The 25,416-nt window shown below is 35.9% G+C and overlaps 1 protein-coding gene across 2 annotated transcripts in view; it reads left to right on the plus strand.

Moving 5' to 3' along the window:
• SEC24D (SEC24 homolog D, COPII coat complex component) overlaps positions 1–25,416 on the plus strand; it is a 103,522-nt gene that overhangs the window by 29,862 nt on the left and 48,244 nt on the right. For both annotated transcript variants that reach the window (XM_055342496.1, XM_055342497.1), the window contains exons 7-8: positions 392–503; positions 3,622–3,749. In XM_055342496.1, coding sequence (XP_055198471.1) covers positions 392–503; positions 3,622–3,749 — 240 coding nt within the window. The remainder of the gene's footprint in view (positions 1–391; positions 504–3,621; positions 3,750–25,416) is intronic.

A 25,416-nucleotide genomic window follows, 5' to 3' on the forward strand; every position in this document is an offset into this window, starting at 1 on the left:
GATTTTTAGCTTTGCATATTTTCCTTTAACTACAAAAGGTATTTTCTTTAAAAGCTATTTTCAATTTCATTTTCTACCAGAATTTTTTTTTATGCTTATCTATGGTGCCAATAAACAAAATGAAAGAAATGAAGTTCTTTGAAGGGTCAGAGCTCAGAGTATCACAGAACAGAATTTAGCACCTGCTGCTCTAAAATTGTGAAAGTTTCAAAAGTGGAACTGAAGGTATGGTAGGCTCATGGTAGGCTCTCAGTGAGCATTTAATCTGAAATGAATGGAAAGGATTTAGAAAATGCCTATTTGTGTGTGTGTGTGTGTGTGTATAATGAAATGGAGAGGGGGAATGTTTGGAAGGGTCTTACTTTAACTTGTTCTTGATATCTTATATCAGATTCAGGTGATCGAGAATGACAGAGCCACAAGAGGAGGACAGATTTATGCCACCAATACCAGAGGCCAGGTCCCTCCCCTGGTCACTACAGATTGTGTGATACAAGATCAAGGTATTTATTTTCACTAATATTTTTCATTGCGGTTTTAAAATTTTCACCATTTTTTAAAAGGAAATACACTGGTGTACCCTTCATAAGGCTACATTGACTGGGGACCTCCTTATAGGTGATAATGGGGACCAACTTACCATCGATTATTCAAGTACAGAGATGTATTGCCAACTGAATTCTCTTTTTTGCTTGTAGAAGTCTAGAGAGTGTCTGATGAAATATAGTTCAATATACTAGTTTAAGAAAATTATTTTAATTTATAGGCTTAAATTAGTACTTGCCCTACTTTGGTTTAATTTATTTACTACATTAGAAACCTGGCCAAGATAGCATGAGTAGAGCAGTAGGGGATTGAACATGAGAAATCCACACACCTGGTTCTAGCCCCAATGATATTTTTTTTTTCAGCAGGTCCTTTAAGATGTAGGTTCTGTTTTTCCAATTTTTTTTTTAAGATTTTATTTATTCATGAGAGACACAGAGAGAGCAAGAGGCAGAGACACAGGCAGAGGGAGAAGCAGGCTCCATGCAGGGAGCCTGACGTGGGACTCGATTCCGGGTCTCCAGGATCATGCCCTGGGCTGAAGGTGGTGCCAAACCGCTGAGCCACCCAGGCTGCCCTGTTTTTCCAATTTTGAATTCAGATAATGAAAGGCCGAGCTCTGTTTCTACTAGCTATCCAATATGTGCTGCTAGTTTAATATTATCTGTTCTTGTACAGGTTTGCTCTTTCCAGGAATATGTAATTATTCCATTGTTCATGGCAAGTTAAAACACAGGCTGATGAAATCGTTAGTTTTTGTTTCCTGAACTTTTTTATCCTCCTGCACTGAAACTCTGTAGCCATTAAACAATAACTCCCTATTCCTCCTCTCCCTGCAGTTCCTGTATCCTCTATTCTGCTTTCTGTTTCTGTGAATTTGCCTATTCTAGGTACCTCGTGTAAGTGGATTCAACACTTCCATACAACACCAAGTGTTCCTTATAGCACATGCCCTCCTTAATCCCCATCACCTATTTAACCCACCCTCCCACCCATCTCCCCTCTGGTAACCATTAGTTTGTTCTTTGTAGTTAAAAGTCTGTTTCTCGGTTTGCCTCTCTCTCTTTTTCCCCCCTTTGCTCATTTGTTTTGTTAAATTTCACACTTGACTTAAATCATATGGCATTTGTCTTTGTCTGACTGATTGACTTATTTTGCTTAGCATAATATTCTCTAGCTCCATCCTTGTCATTGCAAATGGCAAGTAAATCCAATGGTCTTACTGATCTAGCATTACTACCTGACACAGATGATCATGCTTTTCCTTAATGTACTTTCTTCACCTCTGGGACACCAGATTCTCCTTGTTTTTATCCTTTTCAGTCCTTTAATTAATTTCTCCTTTTCCTCTGACATCTTTATGTTAGAGGACTGAGGACTTAGTTCTTGGTCATCCTCTAGCCACAATTATTCCCTTAGAGGTTTTAAAGTAGTTTCATGGTTTTGGTTTGTTCTTTTTTTTTTTTTTTTTTAAACATTTTTTTAATTTTTATTTATTTATGATAGTCACAGAGAGAGGGAGAGAGAGAGGCAGAGACACAGGCAGAGGGAGAAGCAGGCTCCATGCACCGGGAGCCCGACGTGGGACTCGATCCGGGGTCTCCAGGATCGCGCCCTGGGCCAAAGGCAGGCGCCAAACCGCTGCGCCACCCAGGGATCCCTTTTTTTTTTTTTTTTAAAGATTTTATTTATTTATTCATGATAGACATAGAGAGAGAGAGGCAGAGACACAGGCAGAGGGAGAAACAGGCTCCATGCAGGAGCCTGATGATGGACTCGATCCCGGGATTCCAGGATTGCGCCCTGGGCTGAAGGCAGGTGCTAAACTGCTGAGCCACCCAGGGATCCCCTTGGTTTGTTCTTTATAGAAAACTCCCAAATGTGTATCTTCATCAGTACCAGGCTCCCATATCGAGTTGTTTACTCGGCTTTACTGTTAGATTGCTTGCTACAATTCCCAAAGTGGACATCTCTGAAGCCAGATTCCTGATCTCTGCCCACATACCCATTAACACATCCCTTCCCTTCCTGCAGTTTTTTTCTTATCAGTTGGTGGCAACTTCATGCTTCTGGTTCCTCAGGCCAAAAACTTTGGAGTCATTCTTGATCTCTTTCTTTCCCACCTCCCATCTTCACACTTCATACTCGCTCCCATCAACAATCAGTATATTTCCAAAATATGTACAGAATATGGTCGCATGTCATTAACTCTATTGCAATCAGGCTGGTCCCTGCCATCACCATTTCTCCTCTGGTTACTGCACAACCTTTGTTACTTCTCTGAACTCCTCACCAGCTGCTGTGCCCAGTGTGTACTCCATTCCAGCCACACAACCTCCTGTTACTCCTCTACCAGGCCAGATGTGCCCTGACCCCAGGCACCTGCCTAGGTGAATATGCCTTCCTTCCTGGGAGTCTGCTCAAATGTTACCTTTTCAAAAAGGCCTACTCTATAACTGTTTAAAGTTGCAGTCTGTCTCCCATTAAGATACCCCCTAACAAGATACAGTTTTTTTCATAGCATTTATCATCTTCTAATGACCTATGTGATTTACCCATTCTTTGGGTTTGATAGTTGTTGTCTGTATCTTCTGTAAGAACATAAGCTCTACAAGGAAGCAGTTAGGACAATGCCTAACATTTAGTAGACATTCAATAAATATAAATATAAACATAGATTATAGAATTGCATAATATTAGTCTTTTTAGAAATCATGAAGAAAGTTATACAAATAAGGCAATGTGTTATCTAGAATTATAAATATTTATATTTATTTATTTATTTATTTATTTATTTATTATTTATGTTTTTTTTTTTTTTAATTTTTTTATTTATTTATGATAGTCACACAGAGAGAGAGAGGCAGAGACATAGGCAGAAGGAGAAGCAGGCTCCATGCACCGGGAGCCCGATGTGGGATTCGATCCCGAGTCTCCAGGATCACGCCCTGGGCCAAAGGCAGGCGCTAAGCCGCTGCACCACCCAGGGATCCTCTAGAATTATAAATATTTAAATATTATAGGGCAGATATTTTTTTCTCAGCAAATTTTAAGTGTGTTCTTTGAACATTTCAGGCAATGCTAGTCCTCGATACATTCGTTGTACAACATACTGTTTCCCGTGCACTTCAGATATGGCCAAGCAAGCTCAGATTCCATTAGCTGCTGTCATCAAACCCTTTGCCACAATTCCTTCAAATGAGGTAAGAATGATAAAAAGAGCAATTTAAAGGGGTGCCTGGCTGACTCAGTTGGTGGAACATGTGACTTGATCTTGGGGTTGTGAGTTCAAGCCACATATTGGGTGTAGAGATTACTTAAAATCTTTAAAAAAGTAGCAATTCAATAATTTACCAATTCCAAAATTCTTCCTTCATCATCATTTTCTTATACATTATTCTGTATTATAAACAGACATCTGGAGAATATTTATATAATCCAAACCCTGTAATCCTTCAATTCACTAGGAAGACCAAAATCTGACAAAGCTCTGTTTTCTAACAACCTGTATAACAAACACTGAAGGGCAGGGTCACTTTTGGGTCTGTTGTAACAATGTGCATATTCTGGAAATATGGAATGTCACATAGTGACAAATACTAAAACTTCTCATGTGACCTATTACCTGGATCGGGGGCCCCAACATCTAGGTGTTCTGGTGAAGGAAGCTAACAGAGCCTAAGGTTCATGGTTTTACTGTATAGATACTTTAATAGTCATGGGGCCAAGGTGCTCATAAACTCTTACTTAAAGTCAGTGTGACTAGAAAGTGTATGTTTTGACTTGGAAAGATGTACCCAGTATATGATTCATTGGGAAAAAAAGATGAGAAGTGGTGTTTATTTAAGATTTCGGATGTTAGGATGATGTTAATGGGTGTTGTGACTGAGACATTCCCTCCAACAATGCTGCCATTCCTTCTTTTCATGCCCTGAATGGTGGATACCCACATACACACAGAGACACAAGGTACTATAGTAGAGTTAGTCAAATAGGTGAGGAAAAGCTTTAATTCTGACTGGAGTTTTGCTCATAATCCCATTGCAGTAACCCAGTAAGCTATACTGAACCCTGATGCCTTTTGCTGCCCAGACTGTCTTCCCAACTTAAACTTCAGCTTGGCTGTAATGATCCCTCTAGGTTGGCTGATCCAGTGAACACCTAACAGCACTAGAACAAATGGCAGGGCGTTTGTACTAGAGAACAGATTTGTCTCCATCTGTGGGCTGGCCAGGCCAGCTAATATGGGTGGTAGGATGGCATGGGAATAGGGGACAAAGGGTCTGCACAAGAAAGAGACGGTGTGCACGTGGCCAATGGTTTGCATACTCTTTGAGATGTCCACTCATTCTCCTTATAGTGTGGCAGAATGGTGCTTCTCTGTGGGAGTAAAGTGAACTGGGTTAGACTAGGGCATAGAGGAGGCCGTTCCTGGAAGCCAGTCTTATATGTAATATGGTCTCATGTTTGTAAATCAAGATGTACTTTCAGTATTTACTTAAGTATGGTCTCTTATATAATGGTCCCAGAAACTTAATATGTCCATAAAATCCTCTTTATTAATAAGAATAAGGTAGGCCAGTATATGTTAAAGAGATCCATGTTAAATATAATGTGTTTTAAATAATAGAAGTAATTTTTAACATTTGATTATGAAAACTTCAAGCATATCGATAATTTGAAAGAATTTTATGGTGAACACCTAGATCCTACCATTAACATTTAACTATACTTGTTTTTATCATCTATTGATTCATTTATCCATCAATCCACCTTTTTCTTAATGCATTTCAAAGTAAATTGCAGAGATTAATTAGTATACTTCCCCCTAAATACTTCCACCCCTTCCAACAACCTTCTTTCCCTGACAACCATTGTTCTGATTTTTTTCCACCATAGATTTATTTCGCTTATTCTAGGTCCTCATATAAATAGACTTCTAGAATATTCACTCTTCTGTGTAAGGTTTCTATCATCAGCATATGTTTTATTATTTATTTATTTTTTTAAAAAGATTTTATTTATTTATTCATGAGAGACACAGAGAGAGGTAGAGACATAAGCAGAGAGAGACGCAAGCTCCATGCAGGGAGCCTGATGTGGGACTTGATCCCAGGACTGCCCTGGGCCAAAGGCAGATGCTTAACTGCTGAGCCATCCAGGGATCCCCATCAGCATATGTTTTAGAGCACCATAAACATGCTATTGCATGTATTAGTAGTTTGCTTCTTTTTTTTTTATTGCTAAATGGTATTTTATTGTATGGATGTACTAGTTTGTTTATCTAGTCTTTTACTGATGGACATCTGGGCTCTTTCCAGATTTTGACTATTGTGAATAAAGCTCCTATAAATATTCTTGTACAAGTCTTTCTGTGAACATATATTCATTTCTCTTGGATTAATAACTGTGAGTAGTTTGCTGGCTCATGAGGTACATGTTTATATAGTTTTATAAGAAACTGCCAGACCATTTTCCTAAGTGGTTGTACCATTTTACAGTTGTTGTAACATTGTATTAGCATGCCAGTTCCTCATTATCCTGTGTTTGGTGGTGTTGTCTTTTTAATTTTAGAAGTTCTGATGGCTCTATGGTAGTATCCATGTATTTTTATTTCAATTTTTGTACTTTGAACAAAAATTAAAAGAAGTACAGTGAATAAATATCACATTCATATACATAATTTTTAAAAGGCTTTTATTTATTCATGAGAGGCACAGAAAGAGGCAGAGACACAGGCAGAGGAGAAGCAGGCTTCTAGGGAGCCCAATGTGGAACTCGATCCCAGGACCCTGGGATCACATCCCGAGGTGAAAGCAGACGCTCAACCACTGAGCCACCCAGGTGTCCCAACAGATGTTAACATATTATCATATTTGCTGAAAATAATTTTATGAGAACTAAAACTTCATAGTTACATATGATATTTCCTTTATCAGGCCATTCCTCTCCCTCCCTCCCTTTTAGGGGCAGACTCTGTAATGAATTTGGTATGTATCCTGTCTGTACGTGACTATATTTTGACCTCATGCTCATGAATCCTTATAGTAATATGTAGTATTGCTTTGCTTTTTAATGACTCAATTAATTTAAGTAAAGTATAAACTTAGATGAAAGAGGTATACAATGAAAATGGTCCCTTCCTACCCTTCTGCTGTCTTCCTTAGAGGCAGTCTTTACCTATTCTTTATGATTCCTTCTAGAAATGAAAAATTTATATATCAGCATATAAATATACATCTTTAAAAAATAAAGATATAAATAATAGTATAGCATACATACACTTCTACAGCTTTCTTTTTTTCAACTAAAATGTCTGGCACTCCTACTGTGTCACTACCTACAGAGCTGCCTTATTCATTGCAACAGCTGTGGGGCATTATATATTAGTAAAACAACCACTGTTGTAACTGTATATCAATTTTAAGATGCATAAGATCCCAGGAATGTGAAAATTTAAGATACGAACCCTAAAATTGAGGGAAATACAATAACATTGAGAGTGTCCAAAAGAATGTTATACCAAACTTTTGACACATCTCTGAGGGGGGTGGGATTGCTGCAAATGTGCACTGTCTAACTCATTCCTATGCTATCTGAATCATTTTACAGTAATCTATTATTTTCATAATCAGAAGGTTACACTTCGGGATCCCTGGGTGGCGCAGCGGTTTAGCACCTGCCTTTGGCCCAGGGCGAGATCCTGGAGACCCGGGATCGAATCCCACGTCCGGCTCCCGGTGCATGGAGCCTGCTTCTCCCTCTGCCTGTGTCTCTGCCTCTCTCTCTCTCTCTCTCTCTCTCTCTCTCTCTCTCTCTCTGTGACTATCATAAAAAAAAAAAAAGAAGAAGAAGGTTACACTTCTTTCTTTAAAGAAAGCTGGGTAGCAACTTTACGGTGTATCTATATGGGGATACATGGGATTTCTGCCCCTAGGGAGTGTTAGCTTGAGTGTACCTTCTTCACAGCAATGAATCTGTACAGTTTTCAACTGCACACTAGCAAAAACGTCTCCTCCCTGCTTCTCCCCATGCGACAGCTGCCCTGGGCCAAGCACCCATGGAACAGAACAAAACTTCCAACAGTTACTCATACCCAAAACCAGAATCTGTAACCTTCTTGTTATCACCATTTAGTATTAACAGTAAAATTATTCACTAACCTGTTCCTGAAAATAAAACTTAGTATGTATGTATGTATGTATGTATGTATTTATTTATTTATTTTTTACTGTTTATTTTTTTTAATTTTTATTTATTTATGATAGTCACAGAGAGAGAGAGGCAGAGACACAGGCAGAGGCAGAGGAGAAGCAGGCTCCATGCACCGGGAGCCCGACGTGGGATTCGATCCCGGGTCTCCAGGATCGCGCCCTGGGCCAAAGGCAGGCACCAAATCGCTGCGCCACCCAGGGATCCCTAAAACTTAGTATTTAGTTGAGAAAAGCTTTCAAATGTTAGTCTAAGCCTACCCTGCCCCTGCTATGCATATATACATTTCATACACAGACTAAATGTGTATGCTTTCTATTTAACAAAGTTGTTTGATCTCACCAAATAGTAACTCCCTACCAGGGTGAAGTTTTCCTTTGGTGAAAGCTTATGCTGCATTGTAGTCCTTGTGCTTCCCAAAGTAATAAATAGATGAGGTTAGAGTGGTGGCTTATTTTTGGAATCTGACTTAGGAGGGAGAGATTCTACTTGAAATAATAGCATACTTTATTCTTTTCATGTTGCGAGAGACTCTGCACTGACCAGGTAAATGTATTTTGACAGTACTTTTTTAAAAAAAGATTTGTTTGTTTATTTATTTTTTATTTATTTATTTATTTATTTATTTATTTATTTATGAGAGAGAGAGAGGCAGAGACATAAGTAGAGGGAGAAGGGAGAAGTAGGCTTCCCAGAGGGAGCCCAATGTGGGACTCACTCCAGGATCCCAGAATCACACCCTGAGCCAAAGGCAGATGCTCAATCTCTAAGCCACCGAAGCATCCTGGTACTTTTATTTATGTATATGTATATGTATATGTATATGTATATGTATATGTATATGTGTGTGTGTATATATATATATATATATAGAGAGAGAGAGAGAGACAGACAGAGAGAGACAGAGAGAGAGAGGTGTAATTGACAAATGTAATTGTATGGTATTTAATGAATATACTCTATTTAGGAAGGATTGCTGTTTCTTACATAGCATGGTCTCCTGGATTGAATGAAGACATTCTTTATTTATTTATTTATTTATTTATTTATTTATTTATTTATTTATTATTTTTTATTTTTTTATTTTTTATTTTTTTGACATTCTCTATTTAAAGAAATACATTTACTTTTATTTGTTGAAATAAACAACAAGTTCCTAAAAGTTGTGCTCTCAAAAATATTGTCTTCTTCTTTGGGGATTAACTGGGCCTAGATGAAGTGAGCCACTAGGAGTGGTGAACCATCACTGCTACACTATGCTAATGGGCTGGATGAGGTAGGATTGGGGTCTCCCAACAGACTCTTGTCTGTGGCTCCCATGACACCTTCCTGGGGTATTTTTTTTTTAACCTCCTACGCAGGGAACATGTAGTTCCCTATGTTTTTTTCCTGATTTATAATATTGGGGTTCACCAAAGCATGGACTTGGGATCTTCTCTCTTTAGGCTCCCTTTCCTTACAAAGACTAAATATTATCTGTTACAGCTGCTGCTGTCACTGATGAGACTAATAGTGGTCAGAGCACTTAATGAGCACAATTAAGGGAGTTTTTAAAAAATGGTTGGTCACTTATTTAATCTTTCAAATCAAGCTGTTTACTTAGGTTGAAAGTCTTTTATTTAACCTTCACATCACCATCCCTCTATAGATATAAGGAAGCTTAGTCAGAGACTTAGGTGACTTATTAAGGCCAATGGCCACTAAGTAACAGAGCTAGGATTCCAACCCAGGCTGTCTGACACATAGGTCCTTAACTCCAAATTACTGTGCTGTTACGTTCTCATTCAATCATTCCTACATATTCACATACTCAAATGCCTTCCTGAAACCTCTCCTTGGGTACCTCACAGAAACCTCAAACTTAATATGTTTAACAGTGAATTTCTGACTTCTATACCCTAAGCCAGTCCACTGTTCCATATGTCCATAAATGGTACTATTGTATATTTTAATTGAGCCTGAAATCAAAAGCTAAATATACAATTATAGTTAATATAAAATGAAGGACATGCTGATTTATATTTATAACCTAAAATCAAGGAAATAAATTTTAAAGTATCTTTCTGAAAGGTAAATGGATTATATAAATACTGTTGATTTCCATATGAATAGCATTTGAATTTATTTTCTTCTATAATAAATGACTTGCTTATTTTTAGGTATAGTAAAATTTTAAGATTTTATTCCTTATCTGACTAAAATTGCCATCATTGCTGCAATTTAAAAAGATATCCCTAAAGATATCTTGATTTGGCATCTATCAAAAGGATTAAAAAAGGATTTAATACAGTTTTTTTTTTTAGTTGGTTCTATTTGACAGAACCTTTTAAAGCATGCTATTGTGTTAGCAACGGCCTATAAAAATAAACCTAATCCAAGCAGTTATGATTAGAGAATGTTCCCTGTGAGCACTTGCTTTGGAGATGTATGCTATTTACAAGGGCATATATATGTCATCATTATTTAAGATTTCATGTTCCTTACTATAAATTTTAATGTTTTGTATGTGTTTCAAGTGAAACCCATTGCCACATTCAATGTAGTAAACTATGAGGTATTTATTCAGGAAAAAGTAATTAGTTATCTTGGAAGTTCTTTAGTAATTTGTGATTTTATTTTTGATGCTGTATTTTAAGAATAGAGATAGACATAGTATAGATTTCCACAGCAAAAAAAAAATTGAAGATTATACTTGATTTTGCATTTTCTTCAAAATAGGAAATCTTTACATTTTGGACAAGTGTGTACGTCTACTTATACATGACATTAAATAATTTCACCTATAAAGCAGATGGCAGAAGCTTTTACTGTATCTGTGATTAGATTCAGAAATACCTGTTTATATTTTTTTGGATTGTAGATTGGATATAATTGTGAAAGTAATTTCTTATTGAATTAATGTAGTGCAGATAAACTTAATCCAAGCCTTTAAATTTCGCTTGATTTATAATTGCCTAATTACTCTGTGATAGGAACTGAGGTGAACTTTAGGGATATGAGGGAAAAACAAGGACCAGTTACTGTTGTCTAGGACTTAAAGAAAACTTGCAGGTACCCAGCTAATTTTTGTGCAGTATGGAAAAAGCTATGATGAGGAAAACTTTGTTTTATGAAATTTAGGTTCAGGGAAGTTTTACCATAATTATGACTTAATAGAGAAGCTTGTCCTATTATTAAACACTGTTTAAATTATTTTTTCCTAATGCTTGTTCATATCCTGATATATTCAGTGGATATGAAGAAGCCATTGGAAAGAAAAAGGAGTGGATGTCAAAGAACTGACAAATGGGGTTAAGAAAAAAGGAAGACTGTCAGAGATTAAACCTAACACCAGTACATTACATCAGGGCTGGACTTAATATATACATCATCTGCAGGAGGGATTTCTTGGTCATGTGTTTGACTTTTCAGCCAGTCTTGCTGGTGTGGACTGACAGTTTTTGGCAGAGCTTACACTGAGGTTTAACGCATCAGAGGAAAAAAAACTCTCACTTGGAAGATAGCAGCTTGTGAAGTAGTTGTTACCTGAGTCTTATAGATGTGGAAGCTATGCAGGTTCTGAGGCTATTAAAGTTGTAGAGCTGAGAGCAATGCTTGAGATTTCAAATTCCAAGTTCTTACACTACATCTAGCTATAAATGATCTTGTTGAGGTTTTATTTAATTAAACACATAAAATAGCTTTTTCTTGCTGACAGTAGTTTTAGCAGTGGACTTCTTGCTTCTGTACGCTTGTGAGGTATCTTGAAATGTCTGTCTTAACGAAGTCTTGTGATTTTAAGCTACTGCTTAGTACTCCTTGAAGGCAAAGACCATCCAAAATCCAACAGTAGCCTCGGCATACAGTAAAGGTCCTCGTTGATAAATGCACTCTCAGGGTTGGATAGATGTTTAAAAGACCCAAGTTAAACCAAGCTACAGAATAGTGGTTGATTTCTAGATATTTTGGGCCTCCGAAATTAATATGTTTAGCTCAGCAAGTCTTTTTTTTTTTTTTTTTAAGAATTTTATTTGAGAGTGAGTAAGCATGAGTAGGGAGCAGGGAGCTAAGGGCTGGGGTGGGCAGAGAGAGAGGGACCCTGGGATCATGATCTAAGCCTAATGCAGACACTTAACCAACTGAGCCACCCAGGTGCCCTCAGCACAGTAAGTCTTAATTATTAAGGACCTTGTTGATAAACATGTTACTTGATGGAAGTAAAATTTTTATCTTACTTTGGCTATCCTATTTTATTTTGTACCTTTCAATGACTACAGACTTCCCTTATATTCAAATTCTCTTCTCTAACAAACTCTGTGGGTAAAGAAAAAAATTATTTGAGAGATTGTAGATGTATTCTAGCACATAGTAAAAATATACATATCAGTGTATTCAATCATCTATTAATGAGGGCTTATATTTCATCATAAATAGCAGAACAGTGAAACAGGTAGGAAGAAAGTTTGATCATAATAAAGATATTTCAGGAACCAATAAAAATAGACTATCTTCTCCAAAGTACAATAGATAGTAACCAAATAGTGGAACACTGGATTGGGAGTCAGGAAGTGACTTTAGGTCTCTACTGTGTCTTATATTTTGACTTTGGGCCTTTATTCCCAAGAGGAAGAAGTCTGACTCTGATGTCCCATAGATCTAGAAGACTGCTAGTGTCTACCCTACATTTCCACTCTTATTGTGCATTCAGTGTAGATTACCATGAATGTATTACAAATTCTGTATGTTATTAGAAATTCTTGTAAACACATTACATGACCCAATCCAAAGTGGTTTCATCTATATTGTATTTTTAATAAAAGAAACCTGGAGTGTATTTCTCACTTAAAAAAGCACATGAAGATTGTGACACTATGGACTTTTTACATATAGCCCAAATTTAGCCAGCTTTAGTGAAAAACATGCCCTGAATGAAATGGATTATGACATAATATTATGTCCTTTAAAAAACTTTAAGAATATTTATAACTTAAATTATTCTGAAGTAAAAGCTTCAAGAGCCTGAATCTATTTTTAATATGTGCATTATAATCTGAGGTTGTCTGCTTTAATGCAATATTTTAAAAGGTATTAACATAAAAACTTGGAAAAAATAAAATATATGTATTCAAATAGGATAGAATTATGACATTTAAAATACTTTAATGTATAAAGTTACTTTAGAAACTGAATCTTATCCCTTAATGATTTTGGTCACTTTATTTAGTGCTATGAAAAGTTTGGCAGCTGAAGAACAGAATGTTGTCCCTTTTTTAGAATGGTCTTACAGCAGACGTATGGGGAGAGTCACATTTGTCAGGGCAAAGGTTATTAGAATTCTATTTTAAGTTATAGTGTAGAAGATAAATGCACCAAGCTTATTTTCTCAATCACTAAATTATTCATGTAAATCTTTATTTTTTTTACTAAATGGAGAATTCCTTTAGGAGAAATAAGAATAAAAAAAATATTCTGCCTTGATTTAATTTTCAGCAACTGTGAGTTTTATGACTTTCCATGCCTGGTGATGATTGAGTGTGTGACATCCATAACATAGGAGCCAAGATCAGTCTCATTGGATGTAGAACACTGGGCATTTATGAGCAGCCACACATTGGAGAGGAAATATTTTAGTGCCTCTTGCTCTCATTTTCATCAATTCTAAGGCCCACATTTTCCTCACATTTTAACATTTCTAAAGCAGGAATATCTCTTATTAACAATGACTTCTTAGCATTGTGTCTTGTTCAATTGGAAGCTTTTTGTGTCTCTTATAATTGATGAGATTTTAGAATCAGTGAAATACACTATGCCTTACTTAATGGTTCTAACTTTACTCAAATTTTGTGGATATTTAGATAATACAAGGGCTTAAAATTTATGCAGTTGATGTTTTCTTAGTGATCAAGTCTGAGAGAGTAAAATATTTTAAAGTTTTATATTTCAAAGCTTGATAGGCATTCCACTGATTAAAGACTATAAATAAAGAAACAAAATCCTATTTTGAGAAGAAAGTGAGGAAGGAAAGTAGGAAGGAAGGGAGAGGGAAAATAAAACCTTATGCAAACCTTTCATGTCTGAAAATGACACCCAAGTTTCTCTAAAGCACAGGTGATTTTTTAAAAAAGATTTTTATTTAATCATAACAGACACAGAGGCAGAGACATAGGCAGAGGGAGAAGCAGGCTCCTTATTGTGGGGGGTTCCCAATTCAGGACTCAATCCCGGGGTCCTGTCAAGGGCAGATGCTCAACCACTGAGCCATCTAAGCGTCTCGCACAAGTGATTCTTGAAGTGATTCTTTGTCAAGAGTTGAGCATAATTATGAGTAAAGTAAGCAGGAATTCTGGAATCACATGAAATTGGGTGTACAAATCACCTCTATGGACTTCTGGCAGTGTAACCTTGAAAGTACTTAATTAACTTTTTAGGCCTCATTTCTCTCATAAGTAAAATTGTAACTCCTTACCTGATAGTTGCTTAAAAATAATAAGCAAGGGAAGCCCCAGTAGCCCAGAGGTTTAGTGCCGCCTTTGGCCAAGGGTGTGATCCTAGAGACCCGGGATCGAGTCCTTCGTCGGGCTCCCTGCATGGAGCCTGCCTCTTCCACTGCCTGTGTCTCTGCCTCTCTTTCTCTCTGTGTCTTTCATGAATGAATGAATGAATGAATGAATGAATGAATGAATAAATAAATAAAATCTTAAAAAAGCTGGTATAAGGAATGATAGTTACTCTTGTTGTCATCTTTATCATTGTTATTATGATTATTTGCTATATAATAATTAAATTCCTCCATGGAAAATTTTATTTAACTCAGCAATCATTGACTTGGGGAGTCTACTGTATACAAGGAAGAGAAATATGAACTACAGTAATTTGTTTACTTGAAATGTATACATTTAAGAGGGATGTTACATATACTGTCAGTGATTCTAGCTACACATCTTACCTAAGAAGGAGAAATTGATACAGACTTCACATTTATATTCATATGTAGGTGGAAAGAGTTAGCTGCTCTTTTGTATTTTTAAGAAGAAATCTTGTATGTTACCTGTTTTTTAATAGTATATTGTAATTTTCTGTCTTTATTACTCAACTGATAAGCACTCACCATTGCATAAACATTTATATAGCTTTTGACTTTTCGTAAGATGCTTCATGGACATTTGCTGGAATAATTTCCCCTTAATCTCTCACACACTATCCTGTCTTTTTAGCTTAATCAATTTCTATTCAACTTTTAGATTTCAGTTCGAAGTCACCTTCCCAGGAGAGCCTTCCAGGATATCCCACATTTAGACTCCTTGTAGCTCCCCTTATACCACATGCCACAGTTTGAGTTTTTTATTTGTGTATTTGGTGGATGTCTTTCTCCCCCTAGAATCCATGAGGGTAGGGAGCATATCTGATTTTTCCTCACTTGCACTCCCAAGACCTAAAACAGTTCCTGAAACATTTTAGCACTAAACAAATATTTAATATGATATTTTCATTACTCAGTATCATTTATATATGGAAGTAAATTAGAATTTTGGAGCCAAGTAATTTGATGAAAGTTTCAGAATAGATATCTTTGCTTAAACATTTATTGAGTATCTGCTTTGTGTATAAATGTATTTGTAACTGAATGAGTATCAAAGTAAATAAAAAAGGAACTATCTAGGAACCAGGCTAAAGCTAGGACTTATATTTTGGAGTTATCTCTATCCAGGCATCTGATATTTACTTGCATCTCCATGTTCTATATCAAAGAAAATATTTTCTTTCCTACACATATGTTCTTATGAAAAATCACCATTTGGATACTCACTGGAAATTATCCTTGCTTTTAATATTGCTGGCAGACAAAACACCTGTGCTGACTAGGAAAACAGTTGCTTAAAGAATTTCCTGGACAGTTAAATTCAGATTCTTCCTAAGTTTAGCTTAGGTTTCAATTTTATCCCCCCCCATATATGTTTCTTTCAATATTATCTCACTGTAAATATGAAGATATATACAATGTGTGTGTGTGTGTGTGTGTGTGTGTGTGTGTGTGTATTTATGAGAGTGAGAAGGAGGGTATATGAAATATGTAAAGAAAAAAAATCCTTAAAATGTTGCTCATTGTTTGGGAAAATAAGAGCATTATTGATTTCCTGGAAAAATATTTCTGCAAAATACAGGTGAAACAGAAGAGCCTTACTTGTAAAATATGGTGTGTATAGATATCATGGAACACATGCATTAGAAATCACTTTTCTTAATCCTAAACTGAACTACTGAGGTAAATTCAAATATTTTAACATAGGGTTGAGATTTGAGTTTATTTTGATTTACTATGTTACATACTCCCTTTCTGTTACAGTTTTAAACATTTAGAAAAAGTCTTGGGTTCCCTGGGTGGCGCAGCGGTTTAGCGCCTGCCTTTGGCCCAGGGCGCGATCCTGGAGACCCGGGATCAAATCCCACGTCGGGCTCCCGATGCATGGAGCCTGCTTCTCCCTCTGCCTATGTCTCTGCCTCTATCTCTCTCTCTCTGTGTGTGTGACTATCATAAATAAATAAAAATTAAAAAAAAAGTCTTTTATCTAAATACTCCAAACATAAAAATAAAAAAATAAATACTTCAAACATAATTTTGTCTATATTTCTCCTTTTTTACATTTCTTTTTAAAAATGATGGAAAATGTGTATTAGCTCATATTTATCAATTTTTATTATTTGATGTATTAGGCAGTCCTCTTCCCTCTCCTTCCAGCTTATTGGTGATATATAATAAACACATAGATCTGTTTATTCCTCCAGATGCTTTTGAATTGGTCACATAACATTTTTAAGTGAAAATTTTTTTCTTGACTTTTTTTAACCCTATTTTCAAGTCTTTGCTCCAAATGGCTTTGTCTCTTTGCCCAAATCAAGTTAACTCACAAGGATGATTTGCTGTATCACTTGGAAGTGATCTAGCCAGTATCTGTGGCTGCCCCCAGGGATGGTAACTAAGCAGTTATTTACGTTGACAGCAGATTGGACTGCATAAAGAACTATTAATTTATTCTACCTTATTCCAACAAGGATTTAATTCAACAGATGTTTATTATTCACCCAATATGTGCCACTTACCATTATTGTTATTTGAAATATGTACGTGAACTACACAGTTAAAGATCTCTGCCCTCATGGAGCTTATGTTTTAATGGAGAGATAAGGCAATGGACCTCATATTGAGAAAATGATGTAATATGTGGAAAAAGGAAAAAGCAGAGCAGGGTTAAGGAGATGAAGGCTGCCTGTGGGGAGGGATAAATGGTAGGTTTCAGATTAAGTAGAGTAGTCAGATAAGCCTGATTGAGAAGATATTATTTAAATAATGCCTTGGCTCTGTTTTTTTAAAACTTTTTGAGGAACTTCCATACTGTTTCCCAGAGTGGCAACACCAGTTTGCATTCCCATCAACAGGGCAAAAGGGTTCTCCTTTCTTCACATCCTTGCCAACATCTGTTGTTTCTTGTGTTGTTGAATTTAGCCATTCTGATAGGTGTGAGTGAGGTGGTATTTCATCATGGTTTTGGTTTGTATTTCTCTGATGATGAGTGATATTGAACATCTTTTCATGTGTCTATTAGCCATCTGGATGTCTTCTTTGGAAAACTATTCATATCTCCTGCCCATTTCTAAGTTGGATTATTTGGTTTGTTGGGTATTGAGTTTGATAAGTTCTTTATAGATTTTGGATACTAACCCTTTATCTGATACGCCATTTGCAGATATCTTCTCCCATTCCGTCAGTTGCCTTTTAGTTTTGTTGATTGTTTCCATCTCTATGCCAAAGCTTTTTACCTTGATGAAGTCCCAACAGTTCATTTTGTTTCCCTTGCCTTGGGAGACATGTCTAATAAGTTGCCATGGCTGAGGTCAAAGAAGTTGCTGCCTGTGTTCTCCTCTAGGATTTTGAGTGTTTCCTGTCTTACATTTAGGTCTTTTATCCATTTTGAATTTATTTTTGTGTATGGTGTAAGAAAGTGGTCCAGTTTCATTTTTCTGCATGTCACTGTCCCCTTTTCCCAATACCAGTTGTTGAAGAGACTTTATTCCTTTGGATATTCTTTCCTGCCTCATTGAAAAAAAGTTACAAATAGAGCTACCCAATAACCCAGAAATTGCACTACTAGGTATTTATCCAAAGGATACAAAAATGAAAATTCAAAGGGATGCCTGTACTATCAATAACAGCTAAATTACGAAAGAGCCCAATTGTCCATTGACTGATGAATGGATAAAGAAGATGAGGTATATATGTACAATGGAATACTACTCAGTCATTTCAGAAAGAATAAAATCTTACCATTTGCAACAACGTGGATGAAACTAGAGTGTATTAAGCTAAGTGAAATTAGTTAATCAGAGAACGACAAATATATGATTTAATTCATATGTGGAAATTTAAGAAATAAAACATGAATAGAGGGGAAGGGAAGGAAAAATAAAATGAGGTAAAAACAGAAAGGGAGACAAATCATAAGAGACTCCTAACTATAGAGAACAAACTGAGGGTCAGTGGAGGGGAGGGGTGGGCGGATGGATTAGATGTGTGATGGGCATTAAGGAGGGCATTTATTGAGATGAGCACTGGGTGTTACATGTAAATGATGAATCACTGAATTCTACTCCTGAAACCAGGCTAAATATTAACTGACTTGAATTTAAAGAAAAAATATAAATAAATACTTGACTCATGCATAGAGAAAAATGTTTTTAAGGTGTTTTCATGAGCACATAAAGAAGTGAAATAAATGGAAGAAAGACTTTGGTTAACTTATAATTCTGCCCGAGAAACAAAGAGAGTGTGCTCCTAAGCTTATTATTTTTAACACTTTCATCTTTAAAGTGTAGTATTTTACAACTTTCCTTTGAGGAATAGAAAACTGCCAATTATTTTGTTATGGAAGAAACAAACAATTTTATAGGGGTTTTATGTCTAAAATATATTTTCATCCTCTGTGCATTCTTACAGCAAATATGTCTCCTTCAAGTGACCTATAATTAGATAACAAATATAATTCTCTCTTAGAGATGAAAGATAATATAATAGATTAAGGTTTAAAAGAAATGTGGGAAAATCTCTCTCAACTATTGAATTTCTAAATATCATAGCTCCTTGGGAAGAAGTGTCTTACTCAAAAGTTTCCAATATCTGTTCCAGCAAGAAAAGTGATATTGATCTTTGCAAATATACCTTTAACTTGAAAGACTGCATCAGTATACCCAATCTAAACAGACCGTTGTTTTAGCTTTATAACCATTCCCTACCATTTATAATCTAGTCATGAACTAGGAATTGCCATTTAGGAAAACCGAAAGGCTCCTCTCTGATAATTATTTTCTGTTCTGAGACTATGGATGCTCTCTTACCAGAAGCAGCCCTTCTTTAGACTAGCATATGGTCCAACTTGACTTTTCAACTAAAAAGCCCTCCTGGCATTAGAGGCCCTGGGTAGAAAGGTTACAGCTGTATCTGCTTTAAGACACTTTTGGCCATTGCAGGAAAAGAGTCTCCTATTTGTGCATATTTTGGGATGAACTTTAGCATATTAGGGTTTATCACATCCAGATGTAATCTTTTGTGGTAGAAGAACTGGCATATATCCTCAAGTTTAAACATGACTTCTTTCATTTTTAATTTTTTTTGTAGTTCAAACTTCTTTCAAACCAGTTTTTCTCTTCTTCTGTCTCTTCCTCCTTATCAGTCATTAAATATTTTTTGAGAATTTACCCTGTAGTTAAGGCCCTGGGGATCAGCAGTGAACCTGAAGCTTACATATTAATGAGTGAATTTTTTAAGTTAGAAATTTATTTTGGGCTTCATGAGTGGCTCAGTTGGTTAAGCATCTGACTCTTGATTTCAGTTCAGTTCATGATCTCAGGGTTGTGAGACTGAGCCCCATATTGGGCTCTGTTGGGCTGGAGCCTGCTTGAGATTCTCTCTCACTCTCCTCCTTACTCCCCATCTCTTAAAAAATTTTTACTTTAAAAATTAAAGCTAAACTATTCAAACATCTTTTGAGTTTGTTTTTCAGTTTTATGAATTGAAAAAAAATACAGGAGATTATGAAACAAATTCTAGAAATCACTCATGCTAATTGTAAAACATTATAAAATTCACTAATTTATAAGCAAGTTTCAAAACCTATACCAAATATACTGTTTTTCTAAAGACATCATTTATTTACTGAATGGTTAAATCTCTTAACTATCTTTTGTCAGAATCGTTACCATGTAATATAACAACTGATTGGAAGTAGGTGTGTGTGTGTGTGTGTGTGTGTGTGTGTACATGCATGTACATGTATGTCTTAAACATGGCCATTCGGGACATACCTTTCCACAAAATCAGTCTAGCCCTTCTCTCAATCTCCCTTCAGTTCAGCTGATGTAGGATACTTGCTTATTAACTACCAATATACCCAAGCTTTTCCTCCTGTGTTACACTATTCGGACTAATTGGAATTATCTTCTTCTGTCAGTGAAAATATAATTCCCCATAATTGCTCATCTCTTCCTTGAAAGAAGCTTTTATTGACCCCCTGCCCCCCACAAGTGATTTCTTCTTTTATTTGTAGTTTTTGCTTAAGCAGCTATCATGAACTGCCCTGAGTTCATGACAGTGTATTTGAGTACCTGATAGATATTTTGTTTGTTCATTCAATACCCCTAGGTATTGTGCTCTAGGAAATAAAACAATAAACATGTTAGACTTGTGAGTCATGAATTGAGAATTTAGTAGTGATACTGAAAAGTAAAGCTGTATGTTGAGTGCTGTCAGATTCAAGATAATTTGGGAACATACAGTTGAAATGTCTAAGCCAGTCCTCAGGATCCAGGCTGAGACTTGGTTCCAGTTTAGACAAGGTTTCTGCCAAGTCAGGAGGAGAGAGGGACACCACTTCCCTTGTAACATGAGAGGGAGAGAAAGGAAAATTAAATATCTAGCTGGCAAATTGGTAGAGGGAAAGTCAAGGGAGTTCCTTTCTGAGGTCTTCTATTTTCTTTTTGAACAAGGAGGCAATATGATCTGCTAAGATAGGTGGAAAGAGAGCTTATTTGGAGGTTGAAAGGTATAAAGTAGCTCCTATAGAGAGAGAAAAAGAGAAATGACAGAAGACTTTTAATAGTTACCAGGGAGCACTGAGGGCTTGGTTAAATCATAGACCACGAGTAATGATGCCTTTCTCTGAAACTGTAGGCTTTCCTGTAGGAGCAATCTACAAAGCAGTTTCTGTGTGTATAGCGCAGAGGAGGCAAATAGGTGGAATAAATGAATGAGAATTCAAGCTGCAGCTCTGCAATTTATTGGATAAGTCACTTTTCAATACTGACCTTCCATTCCTTTCTGAACCTGTGAATGGTTAATTCCCACCTCCAACATTGTTAGTGCCTCAATATCAAATTGATATTTTTATATATTTGAAAGTATTGTAAACTACAAATAATACAGATAATAGTTATGATCTTACATATAGGTTTGCATCAGTAAAATTTTTCAGAATTTTCCATGCTTGATGCACAAAAAAGACACCCCCCCCCAATATAAAGGACCCATATCCAAAACTAAAAAGGTGTTCAAATCCAATGTAAGTTTTAAGATAACTCTAAGAGTAAGTAAGCTAACAGTGATTTTGAAGAGAAAAAAGCTAAAAATCGACTTTGAAGGACACTCTAACAAGAGGATACTTTTCTGGAAATATGAAAACACAAAGTTTTAGATTTATAAAAGCCAACTAAAAACTTCCTTAGAAAATAGAAGTATATGCTTAGAATTAGTACAATGCCTTGAATGTTTTTATTATCAGGCTCTTTCTTTTCAGAAGATGCATAACAATTTTAAAAGGCATTCAGCAAATATTTTTTCATTATGTATTTGCTATTTTAAAAAGTCAAAACACTACTGCTGTTTAGAAATTGTATGTACAGTAAGTAGCCTATTGCTCTATTCCCTTTCTTTCAATGTATGCTGACCAAATGTCATATACGGCAATACTAAAAATAGAAAACATATACAAGCTGCTTCTCCTTTCTCTTTCCTATGGAAATATCTTTAATAAGTGCACTTGATACAGACTCTCTCTTCGTTCTAGCTTCTGGGCATAATCCTTTGGAATCTAACCCTGCTTGCCTTCCAGCATGCCTAATAGTCTGAATGTTTAACATTTTTAAAGGGTAGTTGCTCATCACAGGTTCTGGATTATCTTTTCACATACCATTTCCATGCTTCTACTTACATCCCTCCAATTAATCCAAGTTATCAACTGACCTCTTCTTGATATAGAACCAAAAAATAAGCGGCGCTCCAATCCCAAGAAGTAGCTGCATGCCAAAATATATTTGGTATTATGAAACTATTGCTGCTAGAGATACCTATTTATAGTGATTTACTGAGGAATATAATTGATGTTGAATGTGACCCTTTATCAATTTGGGGGACCGTGTTACATTTCAGTAGATCATCTTACTTTAAAACTTTTGATCTGATTTAGGACCCACTTCAAAAATTTTTCTTCCTTTACCAGTAACTATTTAGCTGAGGTATTTCCTTCAGGCACTAAGTGAGGTAGACTATTGGTCGTGTTGAGACAACTGTATAGTCCAGGAGACTGATTATTTTCTCTGGTACTTCTATTGAGGGACATAAAGGGAGAAAAAAGGGAGAGAAGTTAAGTCTGTTTTAAAACCAGAAGATATAAAAAAAAAACCTGGAAGATATATTTTTTCAAAATTAGTAAATATTTAAAGATAAGGGACAGTAGGTAGTTACAGAATTTATGTGCATGTATTAGAACTTCTAGAACCCTTACTTAGAACTGGTGCTGAAAAATCAGGAGCAGGAAATGGGGCAATGGGAGACCGTTTTCACCCAGCAATATCCTGGCTATGAGCAGTGTCACCTTCCTAAGTCCAGGTGTTCCTGAACTCTTCGGATTTGACTTCTTTGTTCTGTCCCTCCCTTCATCCACACCACTGCCTGTGATTTGATGTTCCAACAGGAAGGTAGATGTTTGCTTTAGAAAATAATTTCTAGGGACACCTGGGTGGCTCAGCAGTTGAGCATCTGCCTTTGGCTCAGGTTGATCCAAGGGTCCTGGGATCAAGTCCCACATTGTGCTCCCTGCATGGAGCCTGCATCTCCCTCTTCCTATGTCTCTACCTTTCTCTCTCTCTCTGTCTCATGAATAAATAAATTAAAAAATCTTTTAAAAAATAATTTATTGGGGAGCTTGAGTAGTGCAATCAGTTAAGCATCCGACTCTTGGTTTCCACTCAGATCATGATCTCAGGGTCCTGAGATGGAGCCCTGGTATTGGCCATCCTCAGTGAAGAGTCTGCTTAGATTCTCTCTTTCTTCCTTGCCCCTTGCACTCACATGTTTGCACTACCTCTCTCTCATAAATAAATAAATAAATAAATAAATAAATAAATAAATAAATAAATAAATAAATAAATAATCTAAAAAAGAGAAGAAATTTCTCCATCACAGTGTATTGCTGAGTATCATGACCGATTTTGCTTTGTTATTTTGGCCTTTAATGTGGCAAATGGGAAGTGGACCCTGGCAGTGGGAGCATCCGCTTCCTCATGCCTGTCTCTTCCCAGGTCATCTTTAGGTTGCCTGCTGTACTTTGGGGCTGCCTATTTTCCCACATATAGTCAAGGAAAAGTTGGTAGGGGATTAGAAACTTGAAGTTTTTCTTGGCTATTATCATTGGTTATTTTGGCACCAGTGATTTTGGCAAATTCTATAATTTCTATATAATTTCTATACAATTTATGGTTAAGGCAGCCTTTCATGTTGTTTAAGTTTGTTCCATCCAGAATATTTTTAACCATGATTTAATTTTTTTCAAAAGAGTTTAGGTTTCTTAATTTTGTGACAGTAATAGCTGATGTAAATTAAGTGTTATTAGATTCACATAAAATGAATAGCATAATTATCTTGAGTATTTTATTACCTACTGAGTAAATGAGTTTTATTTTTTAGTTGCACAGTGCCATCTACTGGTGCTGCAAAAACACTCTCATGTTTTCTTTAGTTTCCCAGGATTATAAACAGCTTTTAATATTGAGGTGCATTGTGGTATTCATTATTCATCTCTTATCTAAAAGAGAGACTATCGAGCAAGACTTTTATATTCAGACTTTTCTTAGTTATATAGATACCAGACAAAGCTCATAGTCTACAAATCTTAACAATTCTTCGCATGGGATCTTTCTACATTGTACTTCATTTTCTTTTTCTTTCTTTTTTTTTTTTGTACTTCATTTTCTTTGAGTATTTTTGCTCTGGGGATGCAATCTGAATGGTTTAACATTGCCTTTTAAGATAAAGAGAACTTTTATTAATGATTATTTCCCAACTATTCTTTCTATTCCTTATTCTTTTAATTGCATATTTGCATGCTTTTTCTTTAATGTCTTTTCTATCCTGACAGGCTGAATGCCCTACTAACACATATAATATACCCAGCACCTACTGTACAGATGTTAAAGTTACCTGAAAAAAAGGCAGGAATACTTGGAGAACTGATTATCTACTAATATAAGAAAAAATTTTAAATTGTAGTGGTAGTACCAAGGAGTTACTGTTTGATACATCTTGTTGTCTACTTCTTTTACTTGGGAAAGTAACCCCCCAATTTTTTGTTTTTAAATTACTTCTATCATTTTAACACTAAATTCAATTTCTCAGTGAGTTATATTCTTTCTTGTGGTCCAGAGTGGAGCATGGTATTATACATGTACAAAAAAGAGAAACATTTTATTCAATTAAAACATATAAATTAAAATTAGTACAAATAAAGTACAAGTATAGCCCTGGTAATCTAAAAACTACAAGCCAAAGATTCAAATACTATTTTTCCTCTTCCTCCCTCACCACCCCCATCACTTCCATGTTGTATAAACCGATGCCACACTGGACCAGAACCACAAATAGCCAGATGAGGTTTTTAGAGCCAGTCTCTCCATCCTTTCACTTTTTTCTATTGAAGAGAAGAAGAGAAGAACAGAAAAGAAAGAACAGGCAGGAATATATCAGAGGACAAAAGATTAAAGCACAGTTATAAACAAAATTATAAAATCTGAAAATGTTAGTGAAGTAAATATGATGTAATGTCCTTGGTGAGGAAAAAAAACCTTTGAGATTTTTTGGGAAATAATTAGATTTTTTAATGAAGCTGTATACACTAAAGTTGAACTAAGAAGAAAAGTGAGATTAGCTATTTATGAGCTCACGCAGACTACTGTAGAGCAGATAAGCAGACATCTGGATAGAGCAAAGAAAATCTCTGATAAAAAAAAAAAAAAGAAAGAGAAAATCTCTGATAGTTTTCAACATGGCCTGAGAGAGATGAAATAAGGCAGTGTAATTTAGAAACCATTTGGATCCTGTTGCCCCAAAAGAAAATGTAAACAGTTAAAAAGCTTTTAACATTCTTTACTGTCACCTCAATTGTGTGAAGACCTTATTTACCAATCCATCATCCAGTTTCCAAAAGGGTGAAAACAGAAAAAATGTAAGTGTATTTTACAGCCTAGATACAGTCATTGCTCGCCTCTAGTTTATTACTAGACATTTATTTTTGGTTCTGCAAGTTTGAATCTGCCAGGACTGGAATGCTCAGGTGTTAGCTGTCGACAGTTTCACGGTAA

Source organism: Nyctereutes procyonoides, unplaced genomic scaffold (assembly GCF_905146905.1).
Source record: "Nyctereutes procyonoides isolate TBG_1078 unplaced genomic scaffold, NYPRO_anot_genome, whole genome shotgun sequence".
NCBI lineage: Eukaryota > Metazoa > Chordata > Mammalia > Carnivora > Canidae > Nyctereutes > Nyctereutes procyonoides.